This window comes from Plectropomus leopardus, chromosome 4, assembly GCF_008729295.1.
Source record: "Plectropomus leopardus isolate mb chromosome 4, YSFRI_Pleo_2.0, whole genome shotgun sequence".
NCBI lineage: Eukaryota > Metazoa > Chordata > Actinopteri > Perciformes > Serranidae > Plectropomus > Plectropomus leopardus.
In genome coordinates this window covers 19,665,364-19,692,881 of record NC_056466.1, presented here as the reverse complement: position 1 = coordinate 19,692,881, position 27,518 = coordinate 19,665,364, and the positions used below count along the sequence as shown (strand labels likewise).

General features: G+C 39.4%; 2 protein-coding genes across 2 annotated transcripts in view; both read right to left on the bottom strand.

Moving 5' to 3' along the window:
• Positions 1 to 1,582: 1,582 nt before the first annotated feature.
• alkbh5 (alkB homolog 5, RNA demethylase) lies at positions 1,583 to 8,555 on the bottom strand. Its single transcript, XM_042484600.1, has 4 exons — positions 7,218 to 8,555; positions 5,595 to 5,675; positions 5,375 to 5,497; positions 1,583 to 2,539 (listed from the first exon to the last, which is right to left on the bottom strand). Exons 1-4 carry the CDS (start codon positions 7,937 to 7,939, stop codon positions 2,380 to 2,382), a joined length of 1,086 nt encoding a protein of 361 aa, XP_042340534.1. The 5' UTR covers positions 7,940 to 8,555; the 3' UTR covers positions 1,583 to 2,379.
• A 1,069-nt stretch (positions 8,556 to 9,624) lies between these two features.
• The window catches only part of myo15ab (myosin XVAb), a 75,430-nt gene continuing 57,536 nt past the window's right edge, over positions 9,625 to 27,518 (bottom strand). Inside the window, 26 exon segments of the mRNA XM_042484602.1 lie at positions 9,625 to 10,200; positions 10,312 to 10,452; positions 10,578 to 10,711; positions 12,034 to 12,167; positions 13,981 to 14,114; positions 14,193 to 14,353; positions 15,610 to 15,706; positions 15,860 to 15,937; positions 17,479 to 17,573; positions 17,658 to 17,669; positions 17,672 to 17,787; positions 17,902 to 17,984; positions 18,140 to 18,212; positions 19,196 to 19,266; positions 19,394 to 19,463; positions 20,657 to 20,775; positions 20,870 to 21,075; positions 22,478 to 22,552; positions 22,645 to 22,756; positions 23,225 to 23,366; positions 24,671 to 24,789; positions 24,902 to 25,017; positions 25,127 to 25,202; positions 26,291 to 26,350; positions 26,446 to 26,564; positions 27,335 to 27,449. Of these exon segments, the coding sequence (XP_042340536.1) occupies positions 10,099 to 10,200; positions 10,312 to 10,452; positions 10,578 to 10,711; positions 12,034 to 12,167; positions 13,981 to 14,114; positions 14,193 to 14,353; positions 15,610 to 15,706; positions 15,860 to 15,937; positions 17,479 to 17,573; positions 17,658 to 17,669; positions 17,672 to 17,787; positions 17,902 to 17,984; positions 18,140 to 18,212; positions 19,196 to 19,266; positions 19,394 to 19,463; positions 20,657 to 20,775; positions 20,870 to 21,075; positions 22,478 to 22,552; positions 22,645 to 22,756; positions 23,225 to 23,366; positions 24,671 to 24,789; positions 24,902 to 25,017; positions 25,127 to 25,202; positions 26,291 to 26,350; positions 26,446 to 26,564; positions 27,335 to 27,449 (2,760 nt within the window). The 3' untranslated portion in view covers positions 9,625 to 10,098.

The following is a 27,518-nucleotide window of genomic DNA, read 5'->3' as shown; positions in this document are numbered from 1 at the left end:
CAAGATTTCAGCGAGCTGGCATACATGAAGGGAGAGATGGAACGTGGAAAAAAAACTGAGAAAAATTCATGAGAAACGAAACATTACACATGGGCATATATTTTCACTACGTTACGTCAACTGTCAGAAAATAACTATGCCTCTGGGGCGCCTGGGGGCTCAGTGGTTAGAGCGGGCGCCCAATGTATGTAGGCTACGTCCTCGGCGCAGCGGATTCGGGTTTGATTCCGGCCTGGGCCCTTTGCTGCATGGCACCCCTCTCACCTTTTCACAGTTGTGCTCTCCTATCACTTAAAGGCAAAAAAGCTCTAAAAAATATCTTTTAAAAAAAAATAAAGAAATAAATATGCCTCTATGTTACATTACGTGGAATATTATTCACGAAAAACTGCTGTAACACTTTCATTACACTCGGCAAATTCTGACTTTTCCAATATTTTCAATGATTTTTACTAATCCCATGACTTTTTCCAGGCCTGAAAAACATGATTGTAAAAATGACATGACTTCTCCAGGTTTTCCATGACCGTGGGGACCCAGCTAATAACAAGAACAAAGACACACACACCTGATGCTTAACCCTCTAAAACCTGAGAAAACTGGCAACGTGCAACTTAACAAGAAATGACCCCAAAACGAGTAAGACATTGGTAAGAAGTTACAAGAAAATAACCTAGAAAAAAAAAACACAAAAAGGAAAGGAAATGGCCGAGGAAAGAAGTGAAAAAATCTAAAATAATATAAAATAATGTTTTCCACATTTTTTTCCTCTAACAAAATGTTACATGTATAATAATGATACATTTCCACCTATTTAAAAAAAAACTAATAATTCTCTCTTCCTCTTTCTCATTTTTCACCTTTTACTAATTTCTTGCATTTTGCGGGACATTTCTTGCCAAAATGCTGATTACCTTTTCCTCAATGTGTTTTTTTTAACGAGGTTAAACCAATTTGCTCACCTTTCAGAGGTTTAAATGCTTTTGAAAGGTGTCTGAATGCAGCCCAAGAAAACTGTTGTCAATACAGGATTCAAAGGGTTAGACAGCCCGCTTGATTGAGGGACTCTGCTGCAGTGAATGGCAGACCAACTCTGTGGAGACAATCTCAGCTTTATTTCAGTCAGTCAGCAACTTTTTATCTCCCAAAAACATGACCACTGAAACCCATAGTCACTGTGTGTGACACCGCTGCGTCCACAAAGTTAGTGTCCCATTCTTTGCTTCGACAAACCTTTACTTTTAATTTTTTTGCTAACACGATCATGTTCACAGCTGGAGCAGAGCTTCAGAAAATCATGAGCACAACTCACCCGGTTTTTAGAAAGCCATTTCTCCTCTGAACGGAGGTTATTTTTGTTCATGTGTAACTCCAGACTAACTTAGCAGTCAGCTAATAAGCACCTCGGCCAAATGTCTGACGGGAAGCAAGAAACAAATTTATCTTTGTTTACAGAGCAAATCACAAGGAAAAATACATCTGGAAATTGAGTTTCTTCTCAGTCACGTGTTTAGACACAAGTTAACCTAGACATAACAGTGTTGGTTTTGTTTTGTTTGACCCAAATATCACCCGAATTAAATGAGGGGAAAAAATTAGATTTAATAGAGAACAGCAATAACATGGCCTGTGTCGCTATATAAGGTAAAGCAACTTCAAACTGAAACAGGAGTATAAAACAAGGCCTGAGTTTTTCATCACTCCATAAATCATCAGTTTAGTTGATGCACCATCTTGTGATCTCCACCAACATGAGCAATACAGCTGAATCAAATCATAACACAGAAAGCATGGCTGCACATCTGCCAGTTGTTTCAACTTAAGCTGCGACAGGGAGGCCGAAGGGAACAAAGACGTGGGATGGCACAGGATCAGAAATGTAGGTGCGAAATAAACAAAGATTTCTTTCTGCATAAAAGTTGCCCCAATCAAAGACTATACAAACTTATTGTACATTATAACAAGTTAGATTACAGCTCGGGTTTTCTTCTGTACAAGTCCATACATACGTCTTTCTTTTAGCTTTTGCCGTCTGTACATCTTGGTTACAAAAAAATACATGCCATCTTGAAGTATCTATGGACATAGAAACAAGAAATGTTCAGTTAAAGGTAATTAGACGACAGAGCCTAACTGTAGTTAAGTAACTTGAGGTTCAGCACTGTGCAGCAGAGACGCCAGCTTCGTCTGCCAGAAACAAATAATGCACTCAAACTGATCCAGACTCAAATCAAAAGGCAGACGACATGACGGCTGTGCTCCTTGTGCCAGACTAAAACTGGAGCCAGAAAATGACGACTGATCAAAGAATGTTACAATATTGAAGTACATAAAAGAATGGGTATATTTATATGTGTACTTGTGTGACAGAGAAATGCTTCAGTGGCGTCTCATTTTGACTTTGCGTCCCGAACTCTCCCGGTGTTTGTCGGAGTCTTGGCCGCGTCTCCAGTAGTTCTCTGAGCTGATGCTGTGACGCCGGTGACGGGAGTGTGACGGATGTCTGTTCTCCTCTTTATCCATCTCCAGTACCCTCGGCCTGGTGGAGGAAGATTAAGATGCCAAGTCAGATTTGGATCCTCGTTTATCACATGCCAGTTGACCGTACACCGTTTCTGAATTCTATTTTACATGAAACCTGCTCAAACAGGGAATCAAAGGAACAATGTCCCAGCTACAGTATTTCCGTTGCACAAATGTGTCTAAAGCCATTTTCAGACATGCCTAACGCAGCATCACTGGCTTCATCGTTTGTTAAAGTGGTGGCTGCAGGAGCCAATTCCTCCGTTTGATTTATTCTGTGTGGTGTGCATTCATAGCTTCTGAATCTGTGTTGACCCGGCAGGAAAAGGGAGATATATCGAAGGTGTGGCTGGCTGGTGACGTGGCTGGCTGGGAAAGCACACGGTCTTTAGACCTTGTGCAGCCTGACGTCTTCTCCTCGTTTTCCTGTTATTTTCATGTAATTGTTTGTGCCAGCCAAAATAAGCCAGTTCTTTTGGTTTTATTTAGGAATCAACACAAAACAAGTGGGAAATATGCAATCATTTCTCCTTCTGAATCGTTTCTGGACGTCTCATTTTTTTGTCAAGTAACCACAAACTCTCAGTCAGCCCAAGAGTGACCGACACAACAGGATTCAAACAACGGGACATCGCGGGCATTACAGTGGCTTTTTGTCATTCAGAGACAGGTAACTTTAAAGTTCCTCATGAACACTTTTACTGGTGCTTGAGAGGGAGCAGAGAGAGCAGTGAGTTAAAAACGCTATGATAGCGAGAAAGACGAAAGTTGTCTGTTCTTTCACAGGCTGCATCATTGATGGACTTTATTTTATTTTGCCTTTGAAGCCTTAATTAATGAGCATTGTGGGCGTGAGGGACGCGCGCCCCCACTTTTCACAGTGAATCCACTGTTACATTCCTGCATCAATCTCATAATTGAGCGTTATTAGAGCATATTCTGCTGTCTGTTTTCTAAATTGCGGCGGTGCACAAGCATTGATGGAAGGACGTTAAAAGTATACGAGGCAGATTCATCAGTTACTCGTCAGTGAAAGTAAAAGCCGACCCCAGATTCACTCTCGTTTGGCCTTTCATCTTGTTGTATTTGCATATTTTTTGGGTGCTGCTAATGACCCGACGTTTGGCTGTTACCTTTTTCTAAATCCCTAACCTCACCTGAGTGCTGTGGGGGTACACATCCACAAATGTCCAAAAGACAGAAATTAAGAAAATACAGGCAGAGGGCAGAGCCTCTGCAGAGCAACACACAGACACACACTTCTAGTGGGTCACAAGCGATGACTGTTTAACGGGAAAATCCTGTATCGTATATCTATAAGGTGGGACTCTTTTTTAAAGTCTTTTTGGGAGTTTTGCTGTCTGTAAAACATTTTGCTGGATATTCATACACACAGTATGAATGGACATTGAAAATATAAGAGAATTCTGGTCTGGCTATTACTGTAGTTGGACAGATCGATCTGAGAAAATCGATCTCCTCAACAACTTAAAACGGGTTCTTTTAGTGTTTCATTATATATTAAACTGAGTGTGCATAATATATGACTATTGAGATATATCTGTTACAGTGATCTCGGAGGGCGGTAAAAGATGCATTTTTCTCTGTGTGCGTGTTTTACCTCGTGCTGCTGCACTGCAGCCTTTACATTAATCTGACTGCATTGCTTTCAGTGCCGTGTTGAGGGTGATGCAGGATGTTGCTCTGGCCAAGCAAGTAAGACTGCTGTTGTTACTTCTACATAAAAAGTGTGCAGGGTGCTTATTGAGACAAAAGATCAACATGTTAAATTGCTGTCATATTAACATAAATGTACGCTGGCCTGAAAAGTGACCTAAAGATCATAACTGCTCCACTTGGTTTCTATTTAGCACGACCAAATCTGCGATCCGATTGTCAACATTATATTTAGTTTGTGTCGAGGTCTCAGTGTATTGGGGGGTCTGAGACATTATGTCAACAAATCTGAGTGTTCAGACTTTAAAAAGCCCTACATTAAATAAATGCACAGGGCTGCGATGGTGTGGGCGTGAAAATTTCAGGTCCTGTTGAAAGGATAAAATATAATCAAGGAAATACGACTCGAGTAACAGATCCATGAGTTTGAAGGCTTATCAGATGCCAAAACACTGCACAAAGACTATGATTTACATTTATCTGCTTAACTTTTGTTTCAAGAATCTCGAGATAAACAGCAGAAATACATATTTTGAAGTAATCTACAAGGAATATGTGCCTGAACATATTTGACTGGCAAATACAGCGCCTTTTTGGGTGAGGTTGCATTGCATTCCTGCAAATCCCTGATACAACCTGTTCACTGGACAAACATGGTCATTTTTGCTGTAGACCGCTGAGTCATCAGCTCTGCTATGTCAACTTAATGATCACGATCAAATGAGTAAGAGGGCTCCATTTTTTAATGCAGGCGAACATCCAAGTGGACCTAATCATGTAATCTGTCATAATCATTACAAAAGACAAATGTGTTTTTCGAGGTGAAATGGAGCGGCTGAACTGTGGTTTGCAGGGGAAAAATCAATGTATTGACAATCTTTTCAACCGTGGCTGCCTGTAAAGCAGTTGTGCATCATGTTGTTGTCATTGTTAGTGTTACGTATTTTATTTCCAGGTTCCTCTGTGGTGTAATACGGCTAATATAGTATCAAAAACAAAAGTAACAATTCCTTCTGATGTTAGCAAAGTGGCTCTTAATATCAGGTGGGACTTCCCTTGGGCCTGTTTTACTGCAGCACCTTTCAGACTGGGTCTATTTCTTGACTTTATTTAGGCTTGGAAGGTTTTTTTTCATAGCTCTGTTTCATGAGGACCTCTCAGTGTGTCTGTATACCTGTGAGCAGCATCTGGGTCTGCTTTCCGATGAGAGCGTTTGGCTTTCAGAGGAGTGGGTCTCTCTACAGGAGAAGAGCTTAAAGGGCTGTTAGAGTCCAGTCGAGGAGCATCAGGTCTGGTCCTGGCAAACAGAGCAGGGAGAGCAAGAAGAAACACAAGGATTAGAGCAAGATTTTATACAATATAATTGCTTTTAAGATGACAGCAAGTTGACTCACTTTCTGAGGATGATGACTGCACGCCGCTCCTTGATGTCTTGGGGCCGGATGCAGTGTGTAATGTCATCAGCAGCGTAGCCACTGAAAGAGAAAAACAGGGTTCCATTTGGTTTTTACAGTTTACAGATGTGAAAAATCATTTTTGGTGACTTTTAAAGAAAACATGCCTTTCAAAAATGCAAAACATTAAGATATAAAGAAAAACAATTTGCCCCAATTTTTAAAAAAAGTTTTCTATAAAAAATGCTGAAAAAAATTTAAAAAAGAGATCAACATGCTGCGGGTTTGGAGGACATATTTTCTTTAAAAATAAGCAGTAAAATAAATACAAAATACAGTCATCTGAAGTTGTCTGCCTAAAACTTCCTAAAACCAAACATGCTAAAAAAAAACAAAAAAAAAAATGTGATGTCCTATGATATAACCAAAATATTGTCACATGACAACACATATGGAAGCTAAATTACATCAACAACTATAGAATATAAATGCAACATTATGTTACACTAATGTAACTTAATTAATTACACACAACATATTTACATGAATTTTCCAAAACAATGCAATACTTTCTTCGACGTTTTCTCTAATCACTTATTAGAAAGCATTTTTTGTCCCAGGACAGACCTGACTGCCTGGTTTTCAGAATTAGGTCACAGTACAATACATGTGGAAATATAATCCATAGGATTAGATTCACAGTAAATATAAGACATTATCTTTGTTCCCAGAAACTGTGACAGGAAATGTCAAAGTATGAAAATGTAAACGGTGGTCCATTTGTTATTTTGTGTTTCTTAGGCTTTGCAGCATTTTAATCAACCTTGTCATTCTACCTGCTCTACAGGCAGCTCAGTGCATTCAGCGGGTTGTTTCAGAGTCCTTAGGATCTGTACATGTATTGTGACAATATACAACAACATGCTGAGATACTTACGTGTATTAACAGCAAGTATTCATGTACTTTAACCCAAGTAATTTGACTCTGCAACTTTCACTTATATTTAAGTAATATTTTACCAGGAGTATCTATACTTTGACTCCAGAGTTGTGTACTTTTTCAACCACTGGGCCTAGGAGTAGTGATTGTGAAATGGCATGACTTTTCCAGGTTTTCCATGACCGTGGGAACCCTGAAAAAATGCTCTACACCCTTGACAGCTGCAAAAACCCCCTCAAAAACCCAGGGATGCACGATGATATTGGCATATCATTGGTATAGGCAGATGTTGGCTTAAAAATGAAATGTCAGAATCAGCTGACGTGCTGATTTTTGCAGATCTCACAATTTTTTTTTCTATTTACTAAGTGAACGCATCAACCCTAAGTTGATTTTTTTTTCTTATTTTGCACAATGAACGAGTATTACATACATTGAAATGCACTGTATTTTAAATCTCCATCTGTTGGTGGGCCATCACGATAAGTATATATGTATATTGTGATGTTAATTCACAATATACAGAGGATACTTGATGATCACTAAAATTAGGATGGGAAAAAGTGGATATATCAGTATGGGTTATCAGCCAAATGAGTTGCCATGTTGGATATCGACAGAAAACAATATCGTGCATCCCTTGAATGCAATCAGTGCATGACAGCAAATATAGCCATAGTCACCTGAGCACTGTGACACTCCCCCTCCTCACAGGCAGCACAAACACCGGCTCAGACACCCGGATCGGCTTGAACTGGAAGCGGCAGCCGAAGCAGAGCGCGCTGTCACTGAAGAAGGACACTGAGACGATGGGACGTGCAAAGATGTGCAGGGGGTCTACATGTGACACAATGCAGCCTCCTGGTTGATAATCATTGATGACTGCACTGTTGACAAACCCTTCCGGGACCACTCCGCTGGACACCAAGCGCTTGATCACCAGCTCGTGCACCCAGCTGGGGATCTCATCCACCTCTCCCTTGCGGTACAGCCTCTCCTGGCCCGGTCCACGCTTCTCCAGCTGGGATCCATACGTGTAGCCCTCCCCGAAGAAGTACTTGTTGCGGAGGGGTGCTCTGTCCACGGTGTGCTCACGGTAACGTCCAGCCTCTCCTTTGGCCACCACGTCGTCGATCTTCTCCTCGATGAGGGCGCACTCCTCCGGGGTGAAGATGTTCTTCTGCTGGATGCTGCTCCTCACCCGGCTGGCCTCCTGCTCCCGGTGATCCGCGCTGTCGTCGCTGTGCTCAAACTCATCATCGTCGGACTCCCGGAACTTGCGCTTCCGTCCTTTTCCGCCGCTCCCGTTGCTCGTCCCGTCCGCGTACTTGTTCTTGTAGTCGTCTCTGTGAGGAGTCATGGACTTGAGCTTCTCCCTCAGGTCAGAGTATCCGCTGGCTGCCATGTCAGCCAAAACAATATGACTGCTGTAGTGCGACGTGAGCTCCTAGCTAACAGTTAGCATGTATTAGCGGCGCATTTCAGCACAGTTTTGACTCGCTGGTTAATGTGTACTGACCGGATGTCAAAGGGAGTCTTTAATGATGAATGTCGCGAGCTGAAAGGACTCACTATCACTTACTAGCACGCAGAGGTAGCTAACATTAGCTACGTCGCTGCGCCGTCCTCTCTGTACATTGAAACAACAGTCTGGTGAAAAACTGTGCAAACTCTAGATTATATTACCGGACGATTAACGTGCAAACTACGACAAACGCCGCGTTGGCACAACAACGCGCGCAGGTTAACGATAGCTATCCGAGCTGCTCGGCTACAAGCTAGCTAGCTTCAACTAGCCAGGCTTGGTCTGTCCGTTGCCGCCTGGAAATACCGACAAACCGCGCAGCAACATTTCACATGTCGCCGCTAAATTCCAAACCTCGGTGCTCCGGAGTTTCTTCGCAGGTTTTAGCTCCTATGAGTCCAGGGTAAACATTGTTGTAGTCGCACACGGCTCGGCCACGGCCAGTTTACACCATCGTATCCCGTCTCCAAGAGAAAGGCTGAAAATAAACTCGTGTAACCTGCTCAAGATCTGCGCATGCTCAGTGATGACAGTTTGGGGAGAGACTGTCACGTGACTCGAACGGAAGACACATAAATCCATTTTGGGAGAGCACGCGCCAGACTGCTGCTAAATTTGTCCCTCTAACCTTTTATTTACGTCCATAAAGTTCACCATGTTAATTATGGGGTCAGGGGTCATCTTGGTTTTTATGAAAATGTTATTGATTGATGCCTATCTAACCACAACAACAACAACAACAACAACAACAACAACAATACCAATACTAATGCTAATACTAAAGATTATTGTTATTATTATTATTAAGCAAGTAAGTAACTAATATCAAGAAAGTTCGTTTATTTTAAATAAACTAACTTTCAAATATCTGAATATGTGCACAACTCAGACAAAAACACATTTGTGTGTTCAGATTCACTTCTGGATATATTAAGTACAAAACTGTTATTTTAAGTACATATCTTTTGTTTTGTATATATATCTACTTTTAAATTTTGAACTAAAATGAATCAACAAGTCAAATGACCAAAAATTAATCAGCAACAATTTTAATAATTTATTATGCTTTAATCAAAATTAATCCTTTTTTTATGATATTAAATTAAATACCATTTTAATTTTGACTGTTATTAAAACAAATAAACATTATGGGGATGCTGCCTTGAGCTATCTGGACTTCTTAAAGCTATTTTAGGCCTATTAATATTTTCAAACTAATGAATCCCTAAATCAAGACAAATAATTAACACATTACTCAATAGCAATAAAAAATGTTCATCAAAATTTACCAAAACCAGAACCAACATAGTAAAATTTCTTGTTTGGTCCAACCAACAGTCTAACACCCAAATATTTTCCCTTAAAGATAATTAAAGACAAACAAAATCAGGTAATATGAAGGTCTGACAAGCTGAAATGAGAATGTTTTCCACTTTTGCTCAAAACAAAACAAAACAATTAACTGATTAGGAAAAAAGCAAAACTTGAAGATTAATTTTTTTAAATTAGTTTTTCAGTGAAAAAAAATAGTGAAAAAAGTTACCTCTCTTTAAAATAGCGTGTTTTATTTCTGATAAAATATTCTTTACAAAACAAGAAAGTTGATGCAATAATGTTGTTTACATTATGTCAAGTTTTACAGTCAACAGTACCAATAAAAAAATAAGAAAACATGTTACATATCAGTTATAAAATTCTGTAATGACAAGGCACAAGCCTGTGAATCTCCCTCACTGTTCATTATACGTTTCTGTACATTTTAAAACATCTTTAATATTTGATTAATTAAAACTACAGTGGTCAGTGCAATTATAAAAGTGTCAGCCTGTAAGAAACATTAACTAATGTTGACTTTTCACTGTCTTCAAGATGCACTTTCTTCAGTTAATGCAGAATAATTATCAAGTAAAAGTGAGACTGACCTCCAGGTTATTTACACATTCACATATAGTATGAGAACACCTGAAGGCGAGAGGAGGTAGGCTATTTATAAGGGTTTTGTCTACGTGTGTGTGCGTATAATGTAACGTGAGTATGTGTTATAACATGGTGATTTCGCTGGGTGGCAGGGTGAGTCTCCTCTCCCGAACAGACATCATGTTTTCCACCTGCATGGCGATGACTCGACACAACTCCAAGCCCTGTGGACAAACACCGCCACACATGAGCACAGAGACGGAGACATAGCGACGTCACTGAAAATGATCGTGTGTGTCCTCTGAAGAGTGTCCTTGGCTGTGTTTGCGTAATACCTGCTCCAGCTGCAGCTGAATGACCCGCTGGGTGTTCATGTCCCCCAGGGTCAGGTCCACATATGGGTAACTCGTTCCAGCAGTGGGCCTCTGGGTGCGGCTGGACTGCACCTCCACCAGGGGGACCACTGACATCAGCTCCTGCACCACAGACACCAGACATTATGTCTACTGAAACTATGTGAGTCCACTGCTGGGCTCGTGTCTCAGTCACGATGAGCTGAGTCACACGAGTGCTCGACGATGGTGAATGTATGGTTCCTTACATGTGTATTTTTGTGCAGGAAGTGGAGGCCATGTTGATTGACAGCAACAATACAGGGGGCGTAGAAGGTGGTGGAGCTGCTGCTGTGGATGTAGAAGAACGAGGAGCCGAACATTGGGAACGCACTGATCAGCCCTGCACGCACAGAGACACAGAATTTAAGAGGAGAGAGAAAGGGGATTGTCACGTTATTATCTTCTAAGGACACACCCGATGAACTGGACAAGAGAAAAAAAATTGAAAGGGGCACTTTAAAGATTTTAAACAATAAAATTCACTTTATTAATCACGAGAAGTCTGACTCAGCCTGAGGAAAAAAGTTATATCACTTCTTCTGTGGCTCTGGAGGAGCTTTTTTAAAATCTGAACAGAATTACTGCGGTGATGTTGTCAAGGATATCTCGGCTTGGGCTTGGAAACCACAAATTTTAACATTAAAATGCAGGAATGAACGCTGCAGAAAGACTTTTCTGCCAGCTGCCATTAGACACGAATGCTCTTAAACAACCATTGTTTTTAATAACCACACTTTTGCAAACTGAAATGTTATACACTACATAGTCTTTATTAGTATTGGACATTTTTTATTTGTGAGTATTATTTAGTATTTATTATTTAATATTTATTTTTTAAGATTTTTTATTTTGTGTGTGGTTCGCTGAGAAGGAACTGCCATAACAAATCTAATTTCCTGTGAAAGATTAATAAAGTATCTATCCTTCTGTCTATCTGTCTATCTGAGTTGCATTATGGGAAATGTAGGATGTAGTTTTTGAGGTTAAAATAATGCTGTAGACTAAAACTCCTCTGCTGTTTGTTAAATCTGTCTGTCAGTATAATGGTAGAACAACACTAAATGACTGGAGTACCTCATTGAGACACAAATACTGTGTACAAGTATCTGGAAAATATCCTTAAGAAGTTCAGATTTACACATAAGCTTCATAATTTATTCTAGTGAATAAAATACCTCTAAATATAGATTATTGTTCCTGCAGCGTTAAGATAAACCTGTTGTGTTGTTGCCTTATAATTGAGAGTCTTGAAGAAGTTGTGGCTTTTGTGCATAAAATGACTCGGATGCACTACAGATTTATGCAGGCTGAGCAGGCTACTTCAGGTTTAGCACTCTGTTAACCTGAATGGGGATGAAATTACTAAACTGTGCGGCACTTTTAAGCTAATCAGTTATGGGACCGAATGGATCAAATTCTGATAGTGAAACGAGACATTTTGTGGGAGTTTTTACTGATTTAGAGACATCTCTTTTGACATTAAGTCTATTGGAATTTTTTTTCGGGCCACATGGCAACACGTGATTAACATAATTTCACTGCCTGGCCACTATAAAAATTGCCCACACAGACCAGCACACTTCCTAATTTTGATCAAGACACCCCTAGTGGCAGAAATTACATACTGTGTGTTAAATTTGAATGTGTGAACAGGGATCTTACCCAGAAACTGTGCTCTGGCTTGGTGCGGGTTCAGGGTCTGCACTTGCTGCATGTGCTGCGTCACCATGGTAACCCACTGCTGGGGTGGCTGCTTTTTGAACAGAGGTGTGGCGATGTACTCCGATAACTCATGTCTGGAGGAGAGGAGAAGATAAACAGGGGTTTGCTTCGCTCAGTGATTTCTCAACATTTTTCAGGATGATGATTTTGCTCAGTGAGCTGTTTCTGTTCTGCTGTTGGCTCTGTGTGTGTGTGTGTGTGTGTGTGGGTGGAGAGAGAGACAGTGATAAAAACAGTAAGAGCACGAAAGGACACAAGTTTTTACAGTTGAAAAAAAGTAAAACACACTTCAAACACAAAAACTATTCACTGCACGCTGCAGTCTCTCTCCAACAACGAGTTTTCTCCTGCATGGCTATTCAACATGAGCACTTAATTGAAAATGTAGAAACACTTCTGCTGCACTGTAACTATATAAGCGTTGTCAGGCTGCCTGCATTACACATATAAATGACAAATAAATAACAATATAAAACATTAAACAACAACATGCCCATAAATCTAATGAGCATCTCCTGTAAATGTGCTAAAACAGAGGAACTGTTAGAGGTTGACTTTCCTAAAATCATTAACCTGCAGGTAAAAGGGATTCTTGTGGAGAAATTTATGCTAATTTCACTTTTATATTTTGGTCATGTTAAATGTTAAAGACTGATTAAATTGGTGTTAATTATGAAGGTCAAATGCATCCTGGAATAATGGGTAAAAACGAAGAGTATTAACTGAGAAAAGTGAGAATAATTGCTTTTGTTGTCATTAAAAGAATCTGAAGGGTAAAGACAGCTGAACTACTGGAGCAATAATGTTGTCTGTATTAAAACAAGACGGGTTAAATGGCTGTGTGGTGTGAATCAAAACCTTGGGGGGAACAAATGAAATTTGGTGTTTGTATAGATGTACTTTTACATGTAGGTGGGTTTCATATACTGCAGTGTATGAAAAGTCGTTAAGTTAGTGTATTTTATTTTTCTTGATATATTTATGCAAATGTATCTGTTCTCTTTATTAATTCCTCTAAGCTTTATTCCTCTTTTTATGATTAGTGTATATTCTGCTTTATCCTTAACTGTAAAAATACTATGAAGTATGGGTTATGAACGCAGCAATGATATGACTGATGAATTAAAATGGATAATAATAAAGAATAAAAATAGTTTTTAGATTCTCCTTAAGTAGTGGTGGAAGAAGTATTCATATCCTTAATTTAAAAGTAGTCAAACCACGCTGTGAAAATACTCCACTGTAAGCCAAAGTCCTGCATTCAAAACTGTACTTCAGTAAAAGTATGTAAGTATTTTCACAAACATTTATTTAAAGTTTTAATTGTGCAATAACAATATGATGTTTCTGTGTTAATATACTGCTGCATTAATGTGTATGTTGTATTTTACTGTTTTATTTTAGATGTTTAAGGTTATGCTAATTTTAACTTATTTATAAAGTGTTAATTTACAATGATGCAACATATTCTAAAAGATCATTTTATGTTTTCGCTGTCCTGTGAGAACCACGTGATGTATCTGTAAAACTTTTCATGGTGTCATTAAAAACAGCCCTGTTTTCAGCTTAGTGTTGATGCATTTTCCATCTGATTGAAGAGGATTTTTATTTAAATGCTGTATCTAAATCTGGCGAAAGATAGTTGATTATTCATCAAATACCTGTACTTTGAGATGGTGGTTCGGTCCAACTATCAGTAATCTGAAAAGTATCTATAGCTGTCAGACAACTGTAGTGCAGTAAAAACTACAATATTTCCCTCTGAGATGTAAAAGAGTAGAAGTATCAAGATGCAAAAAAAGGAAATACTCAAGTAAAGAGTAAATGTACTCAGTTACAGACTGTTTGATCATGTGATCACTGAAACCAGAGGCTGTTTGCTCTCACATGCTGGGGATGAAGACGATGTCTTTGGCTCTGTGCTGCAAAGCCGCCAGTTTGGAGATCTGGTGAAACTGTTGATCGCTCACTTTTCCATGAGGAAGAACATTCAGCAGGCCTTTACGGTAGTCTGGCAGGATCTGAATAAACACACAAACACAGTTACATACAAACATGTCGGGAACATATGCTGCATGCTTGTGAATCACCTGTCGTACCTGGTTATAGTGCATGGCGACGCAGAGCTCATTGTCAAATTTGAGCGATTGTGTCCAGACAACTCGTCTGAACCAGAAGCTGTAGTTGGTGTCGACTAACTCGGCCTCTGTAGCAATATCTAGGATGTACTCGTGCTTATTCAGAGGACGCACACTCTGACCTGAACACACACACACACACACACACACACACACACACAAATGTAAACATTTATTAAAAAGAGATATGCATATTTACCTGAAGATTAACTTAAATCACCTCAATTCACATTTGTTAAAGATATAATAGATATAAAATATATAATATATGCAGGTTCTTCCTAAAAAACAAAACAAAACAAAAAGATGTACAGGCTCCTACAGAAGTAATCCCTCTCAGGCATCATTTATGCCCTAATAGAAGTGTGTGATGGTGTGTTTTTCTGCAAAAAACTCTGCCCTCTGCCTGGATTTCTTCTTTTCTTGTATTTTTTCTGTAGTTAGGGTGTTTACAGGCACAATGCTGAGGTGAGGTACTATATAGGGACTTTAGAAAAAGGAAGGGACCAAAAACCAGATACTAAGAATCACACATCAATGAGAAAGAATTGAAAACCGTGGACATAGCACAAAAAAAAACCTGAACATATTGAGGTGAAATGCCAAACCAGAGTGAATCGGGGGTCAGCTGTCACCTTAGTGGTGAGTGTGTTAATATACAGGAAACAACAATCCTGATTGGTTTATTCAATACTGGCAAACACTAGTTAAAATCCAAAACAAACTACTCACATAAATACCTTGAACAGTCATGTATTCATGTCATGTCATTGTTATGTAGCGACATGTTAAATAAGCTGCTGTGCTTTTGAATGAGCTACAGCAGCTGCCAGCAGATATCATCTGGAGATATTAAATGCTAAAAGAGGAAAGACAGAGAATGCAAAGAGTCCTGTGTGAGGGCTTCAAAGGGACGAAGCGCTGGAGTTTTCATAAATTATGTCAAGGTAAGAACTTGAAGGAAAAGTATATAGAAGGTAAGTATTTTTATTTTTCAATGGGACAATTTGGACATTGTGTTTCTGAATAGACAGATACACAGCATGCGAGTGAGTGGTGTATCAACATCTTCATAGATAATAAAGAGGACAAATGCTTATTGGACTGTTATTGGCAGACACTCTGTGTTGTGATATCAGTATCGGAAATGAAAAGGTGATATGGAGCCATCACTCGTTATTTTGCCATGAAGGCCCGCCCGATCAGGACTCGTGAACATGAGTGACTTTCTTTCACTGATAGAAACCAGAGAACAGTCTGATACATGATCTGTGAGTGGATCTGCTTCACTGACAGGGACAAGATGCACTAGTACAATTTTTTGTGTGTGTGTGTGTGTGTGTGTGAGAGAGAGAGAAGCAGACGTCTGTGAGCACACCTCTGTTGGTGACTAAAAATATGGCATATTCTTCCATGGCCTCAAGTTTGTGTAAACCCATCTCATAACACAGCTCCTCGATCACCTCCAGGGCAACCTGAAAAACACAACACATCAACAACAACACACACACACACACACACACACACACACACACACACACACACACACACACACACACGAGTATATCACAGCCGTCTCCTCATAGACACCAGTTTTGCTGAACTGCCAGAAGTTTCCGAACACTTACAGAGCATGTTTTGATTTTCACGTGACGTTCGATGCCTCCAGGAAAGAGAAACAGCTGACGTTTTGAACTACGACCCGCCTGTGGAAGTACAAACACACACTCATATACTATTTATTGTACATACACTGAATATGTCAGACTATGGCAGATTCTATGAGTCAATATGGTCTCAAGTGAAGAAGGGTAACTTACTTTGAGATTTTTTTGCGTTATCTTAAAATGTGACAGCACAGAATAGTGTACAAACTATTATTTATTGTATAGATTAAACAACACAAAGGTCAGGTAGTTTCTTGTGTGAGCAGTTCATTCAGAGTATTGTTTTTGTTTGGTTTTGCTGTTTTTTATTTTTAGTTTGTTTGCATTTATTTTATTTTATTTTTCCACATGGTTTTGCTTATGACTGGAGGAAGGAAGGAAAAAGATGATGTTTTTTAATCCCATGTGGGATGAGCCAAATGCATGACGGCAAAGTAAATAAAAATGGATTAAACAATGAACATAGTAGTTAGTAGATAAAGGATAGTGACAAGTCCTATAGTTTCCTTGTCAACAAATCCTACAAAAATAACAAAAAATGTGTTTGTCTCTTATTACATGTTGACTTCTTCCCAATCCTCTCTGTGATACTCAGGCCCAAAGCCCACGGGTCCTAAATAAATCTTTAAGAACAACCTAAATACTACAGTTGTTGGGGGCTATTTTTAGGCTATCATGTTCATTTTTAGGAGGGAAAAAGACGCCCAGTGGTTGGTCGATGCTGGACGGTATTTACAGGGTTCCCACACATTTTCATAGACAAGTTTTCAGAACTTTTCTAGGAATATAAACATATTATTATATTATTTTACATAATTTTTCTTTTCAAATTTGCCTGCCGTCTTTTTAAACAAACCAGATTTGCTCTGAGAGAGCTACATTATGTCAACAGCTACAAAAAAAATAAATGTAGCTGATGAGTTTCTTTACATTTTATCCATGGAAAATTAAGGTAGTAAAGTAACAAAGTAAAAAGTAACAATGCCGTAACAAAACTTTCAGCAATTTTTACCAATTTCATTACTTTTCCAGGCCTGGAAAATGTGATTATGAAATTCCATGACTTTTCCAAGTTTTCCATGACTGTAGGAACCCTGAATTTACCATAAGTTTTCCAAAGTCAAACACAGTTTTAAGAACAATTTATCTTTAAAATGGTAATGTTTACCGTTTAACGTTTACTGCTGTTTCATCCTTACGAGCTACCACATTGATTTGCCGCAAATATCGCTAATAATTCTATAAAATAACCTATACAATATCATAGATGAGTACCTTTACTTTTTGCTGCCACTGCTGTTGGTGCTGTTTTATTTCGTTCAAGGCAGGACTTTTTTTTTAATGTACATTTTTTTAAAGATTTTTTGGGGGGATTATAAAAGGACAGCTTAAATGTGGAAGGATGAGAGAGAGGAGATAACATGCAACAAAGGGTCGCAGGCTGAATTCAAACCTATGGTGGCAGTGGCAAGAACACAGCCTCTGTACATGAGGCGCCCACTCTATCAGGTATATTTTATTTTAGTATCATAAATGAGCACTTCCTCCACCACTGTAGATAAATAAAAAGAGGCACTGACCATCATAGCCTTCAGCTCCATGCTGTTAGGTGGAACAGTGCGGCCGCCATACTGGAACGTCTTCTTCAGGTTCTGCTCACATGCTTTAGCGATGCCTAACACATTCAAAAGAAAATATCATGTGCTGGTGGCGCTGGTAATGTGTACAGCACATTTTGGTGATAGTGTGTGTTTTTTACCCTGATACTGAGCCCAGCGCTGCGAGACGCCTGCTGCAGGCTCTTGAGCAGGAAGGGCTTGAGGACTTCAGAGCAGCGATGGAAGGCGGTCAGGATGTACAGCAGCCTCCAGCCTCGTTGGCAACTATCCCTGTACGACACAAGAGTGCACAGACACACTCAGGATTACAGTCTCGGGGAAGAAAAGAGGAGTGTGGGTTGGTTCGTGCTGCCTTATGTTGTTTATGTGGGAAAGCAGACTCACGGTTTGGAGCTGGTGTTAGCTGTAAGCTGTTTGAGGAGTTGGCAGTAAGCCTCATCCCTCATCAAGGTGAACTCTCCGATGAGCTGAGGGGAGGACGCACACACACATACGCACGCACACACACACACACACACACACACACACACACACACACACACACACACACACACAGATTAGTAAACTGTCAAAGACAAAATAGTAGCCTAAGATTAAAAAAAAAAAATCCCAGTGTATTTACCTTGAGGAAATTGCTGACCACTTCCTGTTCTGTTGATCCCCTTGACGGAGCGTCACCCATGAAACGCACACCGCTACACAAATTATATAACCAGGACACAAACACACACACACACAGTACCATTATATTGCCCCTTAACCTTATACATATATATATACTTTAAAATTCTTCATAACTGTTATTACCTCTGTTCAGCACAGCCATTTCAGCTACTGTCTAATTTATATTAATATATTTCATATTTTATTTATGTTGAATCTTTGTTGTAACTTGCTTATCTAAACTTATGTTTAGATTCTCTGTTTTTTTTTTTTTACTTGTGACCTTCTTTTTCTTAAATATGCATATTAAATTAGGGAGCATAGGATTTTCATGGCCAACAACTGCTTCTCTGTAATAGTCATGCATTTGATAATTAAAGAGCTTGAACCCACACAGTAACACACGCAGGTCGACAATATTTAAGACTCAAGATTCAGTATTTTACTGCCTTTTCAACACTTGGTTTGGTGGTCACACAAAGGTTTTTATAGTTCATTAAAAGTAAACTAAAACTTCAAACTAGGTCTGAAAAAACTAAAAACTAAACTAATTGATACTGTGTATTCACAAAACTAACTGAAATATATACAGAATATGTCTTTAGTTTTAGCTTGAAACAGTGACAACCTTAGGTCACAGAAATATTTTAAGGTTATAATAATAAATCAATAAAACAAGCAGTTCCTCTCAGTGCAACAACAGCTATGATGCAGATTAAACAGTGCAATACATACATAGTCTTACAGACAGGAATAATAGCAGCACATTATTGATAGAGAGTAAAAGGCACAAGTGGCCCCTGGGTAAGTAATGTTAGAAAACCTGGCTGTTCTGCTTCTGATAGTTTTTTTTCTATTAGTATTGAATAGGAGATTTCGTGGAGAAATCCAAACTTAAGTACTTTCAAATCTGATCTCATTTGGACAGCGGATGAATGGGAGCCCGGGTGTAACAAGAGCAATGTAATAAGAGGATGTCATTAGAGGAGAGATGAGACAAGGTGAGTACTTACACAGGAAGAGATCAGCTGCCACTCTGCTCATGGCCGGGTCCGTGAACTCTATCAGGGACTCCGTCAGAGGAGTCTGCAAAGGAGACAATCATACAACAAAAGCGTTAATGAAAAACAACTCAATTAAACCAAAAACCACATTAGAGTTATGAAAAGACAGCGTGCTAAGATGCTTTAAGTTAGAGTGAGAAGAAAAGTACCTTGGAGAATTTGATCATTTCAGTCGGCTCTCTGGAGTCTCTGTTCTTGCTTTTGCTCTTCAAGGAATCTCTGGGAATGAAATCAGTTCAAGTGCAGCCTTTAAATTCAAACAGTGCTGGAAGAAGTACTCTGATCATTTACAAAACTCTATTATAAAAAAAAGTCCTGCTTTCAAAATTCAATTTGACAAAATTATAAAAGGTACAAAATAGAATTGAAAATGCTCATTATGTGAATTAGTGTCTGTCAGTCTTTTATAATTTTGTTATTAAATCATTATTATTAATACAAACAACACTTTCATGTTGCAGCTTGTAGAAATGATAATAATAACAATCATAAGGTCAAGGTCAAGGTCAAGGTCACTTTGCAACACATAAAATCAGAAATACAATGCACAATAAGCAACAAGGCACCAACAAAAAAACACCAATGAAATCAACACTGAAAAACAGAATACACAAAAGAACATCGATCAGCAATGAGTCAACGTTGTTATGACACGCAGCTGTTGCAGTTAAAGCTACAGTAGATAATTCAATAAAATATTAGATTAAATCAATTACAACATTTTGTTATAATTGGTGAAACTGTCACTATATCCTGACAGGAGAAAAACAGACAGATAATCTGTAAAAAAAAAAAAAAAAAAACATGTTCTTCTGGCTCCTCCCTGTGCTCCTTATGGCATTTGCAAAAATCCACCGTGCCTGAACGAGAATCACCGATCAGAGCCAGGAGAAGTCAGCCACAGTCAGTTGTTTCAAATACCATTAGGAGCACTAGAAGGTGTTCGAGGGTACCTGATCTTTTTCACAGATTAGATATCTCATGTACTTTCATCAGGATGTCCTCAAGTCAAGTCAGTTTTATTTATAAAGCCCATTATCACAAATCACAATTTGCTTCAGAGGGCTCTACAGCAAACGACCTCCCTCTGTCCTTGGACCCTCATGTTACAAAAAAAACCTTCAACAGCAGGAAAAAAAAAGTTGATTTATAAAATTTACCTACTGTAGCTTTTAAGTGAGTAATAAATGTAGTGGAACAAAGAGTACAATATCTAATTTAAAATTGTAGTGGTATAGAAGTAGAACGTATCATGCAATAAAATACAAGTTAAAATTGTACTTAAGTGCAGTACTTGAGTTAATGTACTTCCTACCAGTGGATTTGTAAGGGTCAAGGTTGTTTGAGGTTTGTGTTTTTGTGTGTGTGTGAAAATTTCTGTGTGACTGCACTTCTTTTTCTCTGTGTCTCACCCCTTCATGTTGTTTCCCTGTCTGAAGTACTTCTTGGCGAACTCCAACATGTCATATTTACTGTCCTGCAGGGCCCTCTCATCCAGATCTCCTTCAGCAAAGCCGTCAAGGGAAACCTTCTGAAAAAAAGAAAGATTGACAGTAAAAAAACAACCTGACACTCAGATCATTTTGACAGGCAGAAAAACAACATATGAGTGTGTGTGTGTGTACCTCAATTGTTTGATCTATCTCATGTGCAGCCATGGTGGACGCCACGGCAACAGCGACGGCTGATGACACAGCGAACTGTCCCGCTCCCCCTCGAGGCTCGGCCTTGCGGTCCAGTGGCAGCGACAGGAAATCAGGAGGAGCGACGGGGTGTACGCATTCAGCCGGGAACGCACCGGAGCGGCCGAACACAGCACCAAACTTCCAACCTAACACACACACACACACACACACACACACACACACACACACACACACACACACACACACACACACACACACACACACACACGCACGCACACACACACACACACACACAGAGAGAGAGAGCACAGGGATTACAGCCCAGTATTCGGCAGCACCCACACACCTGAGTGCAACAAACTGCCTCTCTGCTGTAAGTCCTGATCACTATCTGCCTTTCCTCTAACAGCGGGTCAGCTTTTCATTTACACAAGTCAGATCTTTATCTGCATGCTTTTCTCTCTCATTTACAAGACTTAACTCTCCCCCGAGGCTACGCTGATAACCTGGTACATTTACACAGCCTTTGGTCTCATTATAGATACTATACACATGGGTTTTTCTGTCACATGTGAGAACATTGTACTGACTGACATTAATTCTCTGCAGAGTTACCCTGACCTTAGTCATGACCACTGCATGCCTGATCCCAACCCTTGCTCTGACCTGAAACCGTCACTATATCTACATAGTACTACATAGGACAGATAGTCTGTAAAAAACAAACAAAAAAAAAAAACATGTTCATCCTCCTCCTTGTAGTGCCTCTAATGGCTTTACCGCAGGTGAATGAAAACAACCAATCAGAGCACAGGAGTCTCCCACGCTGCTGTCAATCATGTCAGTCTCTGCTCGTGAACTGCAGTCAAACTGTCAAACTAGGCAACGCTGATCGAACATGAATCAAGATTCTGTTACTGCATTGCCTCTTTCTCACCTCACATGTTTTCAGAAACTTATTTAAGCAAACTTTTTAGCTGTAAAACGAGAAAGTTTGTGACTCGGCTGTCATGTTTAAAACCGTCAAGCCGAAACAATGCACCACTGTTGATTTGGACAATGTGAAGTTCATTCGAGGACAATTTCAGAGTCCATGTCATGGTACAAAGAAAAAATAAATGAGCAGTCACAGTAAATTACAAAAATGTGAGTGGAGGCACACTCTGAGTTTGTCGTATCCAGGATCTGTTGAGCAAAGGAATGAAGTGACGTCTCCTCATCTGTGATCTTATTCCATCTTTTGTGTCCTCAAGAAATGAATCAATGAATCAATATTTTTCAAATTGCATCACCATTTTCCATCTGAAAAATAATTTTCTGATACAATATTGTATTTAAAGAGTGCTGTCGGCGCCATCGACATCACTGCACCTATTTGTCCTTGGTTCCAGATACCATCATACCTCCAGGGGACACGGACACACTGCAGGTTAGTAAATCTCTCAAAGCTGTCAGTTTGAATTGTTGCTTTGTTTATTTTTTAGCCTCGGCCGTGACGCTATCATCTGTTTGCCACGTGCAAAAATGTGAAGTTCATGGAGCCGATTTTGTTTTGGATGTAAATTAAGAGATTTCTTGAAAACTCACCAAAGTCTTGAGTTTCTCTTTTTAGCTCCTCCAAAAACACCACCTTCTTCCTCACCACACAGCCGTAACTGTGACCTGGAGGAGACAAACACACACAACACACACATACATGCTTGATTATAGATTTAATCAGAAGTTAACAGGACTACATGTACAAAGTGTCTCACCTTTCTCCAGGCTGTCCATGACCTGCAGCCTGATGATGTCACCTTTGTGAAAATTGAGCATCGAACGGTCGTCTGTCACAAAGTTTCGTTCTGCAATCACATAATCTGAGTCCTGCAAGGAGGAAAGATGATGGATACTCACATTGTTATTTGGATTTTCAGCATTTGGACTGATGTTTAATCTCGACTACTTTTGCTTCAGTTGCTGTTTTCTCTCATAAACCTCCCAAAAGAGGTGAGTTTGTTACATTCAGTGTGTGAAGATGAATAAGAGAAATCGTCACTGAGTAGAAATCACCACTTCAACAGCACTAGGATTACTGCTGTCCCTACCTCCAACAGTTTTTTAGGGGCTGAAAACAAAAAATTCTAAGAAATTAAATGAAATGATTTTTAAATGTATTTAACAACACTGAAGCCCTGATGTGATATAAACTGCTGTTTCTGCAGAGCTGTCAAAAAGTTCTGCATGTAACCATTGGGCGCCATTAAAATACTGAATTTGTCCAATGCTGAGCAGAACGTGTGTGTGTGTGTGTGTGTGTGTGTGTGTGTGTGTGTGTGTGTGCGGGCGATGTACCTTTTTAATCTCATTAATGAAGGTGTCTATGAGATGTTTGACTTGTGGTGCCTTGGCTGAGAACAGGATCAGTTTCTCGTTGGTCAGATTGAACTCCAGCATGTTCTCAGAGGGGATGGTTACAAACAGGATGTCTGCATAACTGAAACAACATAAACAGTGCAGTCTGTAGTATATAAATTAAATACACAGAAACAGTAGATTAAGGTAGTTATAAAAGATTACTAATGATGAAATAAACTAGTAAATAAATGTAATATTGGAGAATACAAATACAATACTATCTGCTTGTTAAATGTATTCAGTTTCTGATAGAGCAAACTGTCATGAAAGCAAAACCAGTATTTTCTCTGGCTTTCTCCTGCAGCTTAAGGAGAATTAGATGTAAGACTTTTTAAAACTTTTTAATGCCACTAGGAATGAAATTAAAGACCAATTTTACAATAACCAAAGCTTAGGGGAGAAAAACATGAACAACCTTCAGGTTAGGGTCAATTTTACAAAAATGTTTTTATTGTAACATAAAACATGACTTCATTGTCTTGTGGTAGAGAGCAGAACTGGGAGATGCGTGGTAAGTATTGTTACATTTTTATTTTTTTTGTTGCTATTTTTATGTCTCTCACTCACATATGAGATTCCCCTGCTTCAGTTCCCCTAATGCTGACTTCTAAAAACTTTTTGCATAAAATACATTGTGCCTGTACGCATTACCTTGTACAGGCTTCAGCCATGGAGAAAATTATTGGTTAAATTGGTCATTTTTGTTTAATTTGCTCCTCCCCACACTGTCCGGGGAACAGCAACAGCTCGCTATCAAACAGAAATAAAATATGAATGTTCTTGGTCACACAATCATAATTTGCATTTTAGATTTACAATTTAATATCAGGAGAAAAAAGATAATTAGAAATGATCATTTTTAAGAGACATATATAAGACATTTATATTAACAATTAGGGCCTTATGTTTAAATAAATAATTTCAGTGCTTTTTAAGACTTTTTAAAGATTGTGATAACCCTGATTCTGTAACTCACAATCCACTGATACTGATAGGTTTGTCTTAATTTCACCTTAAAAGCAGTATTTCAATATAATGGTCCTATAGGAATGCTTTATGAAGTTGCAGTTCTTTTGTGTTATGGTTTGAACAAAATCTGCTCTTTGACCAATAAATTTGGAGATATAGTGTTGTTAATGTAAGCGTCAGCCAATAAGTAACAAGATATTGCTTTTATGGCTTTTATATCGCCTCAAAAATCCAGTACAAGTCAGGCTAAACACACGAAGGAGTCGTTTCCTGAATAGAAAATTTGTTGTATTTGTCTGTGGTGTACAACTCCCCTGACTCTGAATTTTAAAACACACATATCTGGATCTCCAAACAAAACTGAAAGAAAAGCTGATCAGAATTAGCAAACAAAGATATAAAAACAGAACATACGTGTAGGGCCGCAGGACTCTGAAGTAGTCTGGAGCTGCAGCGCTGCTTTTTACGGTCTTCAACAGCTTTATACCGCTGTGGGACACTGATAACACCTGCACACCTGTTCCTACGCTACCCTGCACACACACACACACACACACACACACACACACACACACACAGAGGTTTAATAAAAAATAAAATAACACACTGAGTAATTATTATCTTCTAGGAGTTTAACGCCCTAACCGATGCAGGGAACAGACGGGAGAAGTATATTTCCCAGGTCTCTCTGGCAGCCGTCACGATAGTTTTCTTCACATGTTCCTCCACCGGATCCATATTCTGTTCAACCCCGTGTTTGGCTGTCATTCACACAAACAGACACATGAAGACTCGTGAATGTCAAAGAGATGCATTTGGATTAGAGCATAAGACCTAAAGAAATGTCTGCAGGAGGAACAGACAGACTACCGAAAAGGGCCTTCATTTTCTGCCTTTCATCGCGGGTGATGCGAACACACGCCTCTGACAGAGTGTCGTTCACTATCTGCAGGAGACAACAGAGGACAGGAAAGGTGATGTTAGAAATAATTTAGTTTGATCTTTCCCTGATTTTATGTCGTCAAATAAAAATCTGGAGAATAATTGGTGAGAGAAAAGGTGAATGAATTAACAGAAGCATTGAAAGGAGTGCCTCTCCCACAAAAAGACCATTTGTATATCAATAGTCCTCCTTGTGTTACCCTGAATTCATGAAAAAAAGGTTTGTTTTTGTCGCATGCCTTCAGGGTGAATGAAGAATTAAAAAATTCTCCACATCCAGCAACAGCAAACCTATTTATTAAAACACCCGTTTACAAACTCTCACAAAGCTCATGCAGTATAATCCAAGCCTCATTTATGCAGTCGTATGCTCACTACTTCCGAAACTCACGTACTTTTAATAACAGATTACTATCTAAAACTCTTCTGCATACAAATAACGAGCATGGGCAGGCTTGTACATTTACACTGAGGCATGTTATTCGTCTGTGGGTGAGACTTTTTACAAAAAAATGTTCTAAATAGTAAGGTTATGGTGTCTGGAAACCACTGAGCATTCGTCTGGTTAAATGAAACTTTGATCATATCGCACCAGTTGTGTGAGAGTTTGTAAATTTTTTTTTGTAAATAGTTCTGCTGTTGTTCTCTGCTGGCACCGGACGTTATTATGAAGTCAGAAAGACGTTGGGACTCTCACACCAGACAGACACATTAAATTTCGGATGGAATAAATATTGAGTTGACGATATTTTAAAAGCCCAGTGATGTTTGAATTTCATGTTGTGTGGACGTTCAGGTTGTGACTTTTTGCAGATGCTAGGTTTCGATAACGTTGGCATGAGATGTTTGGAAGTCGCTGGATTTTGGTCACCTGACATCACAACCTTCATTCAACCATATATCAATGTCTCACCATGGAGGCATGCAAGAAAACCAATATCTCCATAAATTCCACACGGGGTGAGTAACTGATATACACGTGATCATTTAGTGGGTGAAGTATTCCTTGAATTGACCAGGTCTTAAATAAAAATAAATACATTTATCTACTGATGCTGCATCCATTCATCCTGCATTCATCTGTTATGTTACCTGTTTGAAAATCAGATCTAGCACCAGGGGGTTGTTGAAGCTGTCTTTGGGATAAAAGACCTGTAAAAGAAAGAAAAATAACTCACAACAAAACAGAAAACAAACATTTTGACAGTGGATCATGATGTCTGTGTGAGTCCTGTGTGAGTGCACACCTCCTTCCTGAGGTACAGTCTCCAGGGAACGTTGGTGTAGGTGGTGTAGTGCTCCTCGTTGGTTCTCTGATGAAGCTGTGTCTGGATGGTCTCAGTCTCTACAGGAAGCTCCCGAGAAACTGCATCAGATCAGTCATGTTACATTTTAGTTTCTCCTTTTCAACGTCCTCATTTTGAAAAAACTGTATTAAGCGAGCGTGGAAATGATGTGTTGCTTTGGGACAGTCTGATTGCCTTTGCTCCACTGTTACTCCAGAGAATGGAAACGCATAGTATTGTCCTAACATTATTGTAATCTTGTTTACAGATATTCAAATGCTTAAGGTCAAGTGTCCACAAGACAACAGGAAAAATGAAAAAATGAATCTGCATATCAGTAGGCTCACATGGTGCCCTGTCACCTGCCTGCTGAGAGTAAACGTGTTCCCATTGAACTGCCCTCCTGTACTCCCGACCTTGTCTGGAACATAATGGAACTAATTGTAAGCAAACAGGCTCTCCAGTGGTGATTTTGTGCAAGTGACTGAGATAAATAGTCACTCCACTCAATATCAAGCAGAAATTTACACTGAAAATTGTCAGATACCCTCTGACACAATGAAGTCTGGTGGGCGAATGTAAGAACAACTGGCACATTTCAGAGGAGGACACTGCTGACGCTCTCACAGCCATGTGGGTGGCGAGTCTCCGTTCTGGTTTATTTGGGTTTTTGTTCTCTGGCTGATCATGTGCAGGTGAGCTAACAAATCAGTTCTTCCTTAGTGAGAGACATGAAACCTAGACAAAAGCAGAAAGCTCCAGGGGATTTTTTTTTAACTCTGCACAGTGACGACGCCTTTTCTGCACTGGAATATGTGGATGGGTGTAAAGGTAGAGTTAGGGTGAGTACCTGGAGGAGGGAGAGGGGGAGGGCGATCAGGTGCTCTTGTCTTTGTACTCTTGGGTGGTAATCCCGCCTCCTTCAGTGCAGATGCAGATGGTGAGGGAGCAATGGGACGTTTGGGCTGGATGGACACAAAAATGCTCCATGGCTGATTTATCTAACATCCTTGTATGTACCGCTTTTACTGTAT

Coding starts and splice junctions, on each gene's coding strand:
- alkbh5 (XM_042484600.1), bottom strand. CDS start 7,939: ATGGCAGCCAGCGGATACTCTGACCTGAGGGAGAAGCTCAAGTCCATG. Junction 5,676..7,217: donor GGGAGTGTCACAGTGCTCAG/GTGACTATGGCT, acceptor TTTCTCTTTCAG/TGGCTACGCTGCTGATGACA. Junction 2,540..5,374: donor GACCCAGATGCTGCTCACAG/GTATACAGACAC, acceptor TTCCTCCACCAG/GCCGAGGGTACTGGAGATGG.